The 3704-nt window shown below is 37.1% G+C and overlaps 1 protein-coding gene across 1 annotated transcript in view; it reads left to right on the forward strand.

The window, feature by feature from the left end:
* The window catches only part of LOC111380717 (VIN3-like protein 2), an 18715-nt gene extending 17381 nt beyond the window's left edge, over nucleotides 1–1334 (forward strand). Inside the window, exons 2-3 of the mRNA XM_023004352.1 lie at nucleotides 6–110; nucleotides 205–1334. Of these exons, the coding sequence (XP_022860120.1) occupies nucleotides 6–110; nucleotides 205–1118 (1019 nt within the window). The 3' untranslated portion in view covers nucleotides 1119–1334. The remainder of the gene's footprint in view (nucleotides 1–5; nucleotides 111–204) is intronic.
* Nucleotides 1335–3704: the final 2370 nt, after the last annotated feature.

The raw sequence follows: 3704 nt of genomic DNA on the forward strand, positions 1-3704 counted from the left end.
ACCAGAAGTTCAGAGATTATGTGCTTCGGCAGTGAACTCTCTCGACTCAACGCTTTCCAACAGGGTGTCCGATATACCTTCTGATACATCTCTCTCCCCATTTTCGACCAGTTAATAACCGTATTTTGAATTTGTTTAAATGCTGGTTTCATTTTGAGGCAAGTGATAAGCATAATGCTAATTTGTGGGTTTAATTTTGTCTAGATAGCACTATGCTTGCTGCAAAACTTGTCAGATTTGAAGATGACAACAATCGAGAGACGGAAATGCATAATTCTCAAAGTGAAGTAGCAAATATAAATTCTACGAACGTGGACGTAGAGCAAAGTCGAAGTCAGGCCACCTACTGTAGCACCCTTTCTAATCCTTCTTCGGTAGACGATGAAACCAACAATGTCATGCCATGCAGCAACGGATATGAGAACGGAGGTGAAAAGTATCGCGCATTTTGTAGAAATGCCGATAAATCTTCTTCTTCAAATTTTCTTGATGCCACCATAAAGAGACAAAAAGAGATTCCTAGAGATGAAGTATCTTTATTGGACGAGGAACAAAAACAAAACGATGCCGTAAATCTAAAAACCAAAGACACTTCAGAAGGCCAGATGGTCGAGGGAACAAGCACTGGTAACCTGTCAAATACCCCTAGTCGTGCTGCCTTGGAATGTGTTCCATACATAGATAGTTCAGAAAATGGCTTGCCTATCACCCCATGCAAGTTGGAGAATGTAAAGGATGGGAATGGAAGGAACAACAGACATAAACATGGCGGGAGGGGTGTATCTGCAAAGGAGAAAGAACCCTCAAAGAATATAACTGGAGAAAGAGTTGAAGATTGTAGTGGAATTGGAGACAAGAATTTCGAGTATTACATCAAAGTAATCCGATGGTTGGAATGTAATGGTCATATAGAAACAACGTTTAGGCAGAAGTTTTTGACTTGGTACAGCTTGACAGCAACACCGCAAGAGGTGAGGGTCGTGAAAGTATTCGTTGATACATTCATTGAAGATCCAGCTTCTCTTGCTGGACAACTTGTCGACACCTTTACTGATGTTATTTCAAACAAGAGATGTTCCGCAGTGCCAGCAGGGTTTTGCTTGAAACTTTGGCATTAATGAAGGGATTCAGTATGCAAATCAAGTGAGATCATTCTTTGGAAATTAGAAATGTTTTATCATTCTTCTTTCAAACTTCTATATATGTGGTACCATTTGAACAAATTTGCTTTCTACTTATGTATAATTTCTCTATTAGTCTGATTTTACTCAGATATTACTCTTTGCTTTGTATTTAGTTGGTTGAAGAAATTTTAACACAATTATATCTCATCACATCTTTTGTTCGTGCACCATTATGTACATGTAGTAATGATTATATCTGTTGGGCACATCCTGCAATTTACCTCCCTGAACTGCTGAAGGATCGGAAGTTCAGGGACGAGGATATAATCTGGCGTAAGCTGGGACATCTTGTTAAAAAAAAAAAAAAATGAAAAAAAAGTAATGATTATATCTGATTGTAATTTATGCAAGTTTTGTGAGATGAAATCACTAACTGGGCATTTATAGACAGGCAAAATCATCCGACCAAATTGATTGTGCTGTCCAAGTTCGTCAATAAAGGGGGGTTGTTGTCACAGTCCCTTGGGTCATGCCAACAGCTCCTTGCGTTAATTTACTTTTATCTGTCAACTCAATAATATCCACAAGCCTAAAGTTCTTGCAAATAATAATTAAATAACATTAAGAAAACAATGTTGGAATATTTAAACACCATTAACAAAAGAAGTATATTTCAAACGATAATAAGGTCAAAATCGCTGCTAATTTAAAATATCAGACGAAAAACAGCATCAGAGAAACTGCAGTTACAGGTAAATGTGATAAAATGGTACAAATACATTCCCAATAGATCAAATCGATGTAGTCTTACATCACTGCTTCACAGTTATCATTCATCCCTCTCGTTATAGAGCAAGAAGCCTCTCCGTCTTCAAAGAATGGCCATGGCCTGCAATTTCATCTGCAAAAGACACAAAAGAGTTGACTTAAAAAAATGGTGGTTAGCATGACATTTTGGTAAACGTGCATAACCTAATAACCTTCATTATTTCAGCAACAGTATCAAATAAATTTAACAGCAGGATAAGCATTAAGAACCCCAACTCACTAAATTTTTCTTTATGGATTAAGAATGGAGATAATTAGTTTCACCAACTTTTTCATTCCAAAAGGTGGCATGCATATAAATCAGACAAACATCATTTACTACAAGAACAAATTGTAAACTTCCCCATCTTGTGCATCATTCCTTATGAAAATGGAGGCTTCCTACCAAGGGTATCTCTTTTTACTGTCTATTATTTCTAGATGAAGAGACATCGCTTCTTTCGATTTGGCAATGTCATAGCAACAATCTATACATATAAGTTTCTCAGTCTCTCCACCACATTACATCCATCACACTCTCTCTCTTCCCCCCATCACATACCCACTTTTCATCCCACATAATCGAAGTTCCAGGTCCCTCCATCCTTCCAAAATAACCTGTCCTTCCAAAAAATCCAAAACAACATCACTCCCACACATACAAACACGTGAAGAAAGAACGACAATGAGGAAGGAGTGAAAGAGTAGTGAAATTGAGAGGTGAAGTGAGAAGTAGAGAAAAAGATGCAAGTAATAATCTATTGCCGAAATGTCAATTGTACAGAGAGGCATTCCACTAAATCAAGCAATAAATGTCTTTCCCCATCCAATATAACACAAAAGAACAAGAAGACAACAGTGAAGATCAAATGTTTGGAATTGCATCCCCACAAAATATAATGCACCAAACAAATGTCTTTCCTCAGGGACTGCTAGTTAATAAAGTGACTGCTTTGAGAAATAATAACACAGCTGTGGTTATATTAATTAACTGGGATCATTGCAAAATTTAAGCCCTGAATAGTAGACCTGTACATATAGCCATGTGTTTTGAATTGTGCTCTTTCAAAATACCAAGAAAGCCAGTACCAATGCCTTAATTTAAGAGACATGACATAACTTTTAATTAAAGACACCAATCTAGAATCTCTGTAACATAAAGATTTCTTAAAACTTGCAAATCAACCTTAGATCGAGAAGTACTTGAAAAAATTAGATGGAGAGCCAATCAATAGTAAAGGCAGGTGGAGGAACACGGAGGCAACCAAATAGGCTGCAATGGATGTGAAGAGAAAGGCCTACGTGGAGCCCCACGATTAGGCATGGTTCCACAGAAAGCAGACGATTGATGGGTTCTCGGAAAGGTGATGCATTATGTTGTCAATTACTATGGTCAGCTTTGCTCAGCAGCAATTTGCAGTGGAGGCAATGGCATTGACCGATCTGAATTCTCATTGTTAACTTGAAGAGAATGCAATGGACCCCGAAACAAAATTATTTATCAACGATTGGTCTTTTTAATGTTTGGAGCTTTTGACAAAATTTAGGTTAGAATGACCGGTGACTATGAAGGGGTTGAAATAATAGGATATGTGATGCGGACATCCATTTATTATTTATTTTCTATTTGGATTATTAGTTATATTTTATTTGGACTATTGTTTATGATTTCGTTATTGGGCTTGTTTAGTGGGTTTGGCCCAAACCCTTCTCTTTGGGGTTTGTATTCTGCTATTTATTTCTGTTTTGTTTCTCATTTGAGATAGTTGATGA

The sequence above is a fragment of the Olea europaea genome, unplaced genomic scaffold (genome assembly GCF_002742605.1).
Source record: "Olea europaea var. sylvestris unplaced genomic scaffold, O_europaea_v1 scaffold2194, whole genome shotgun sequence".
Classification (NCBI taxonomy): domain Eukaryota; kingdom Viridiplantae; phylum Streptophyta; class Magnoliopsida; order Lamiales; family Oleaceae; genus Olea; species Olea europaea.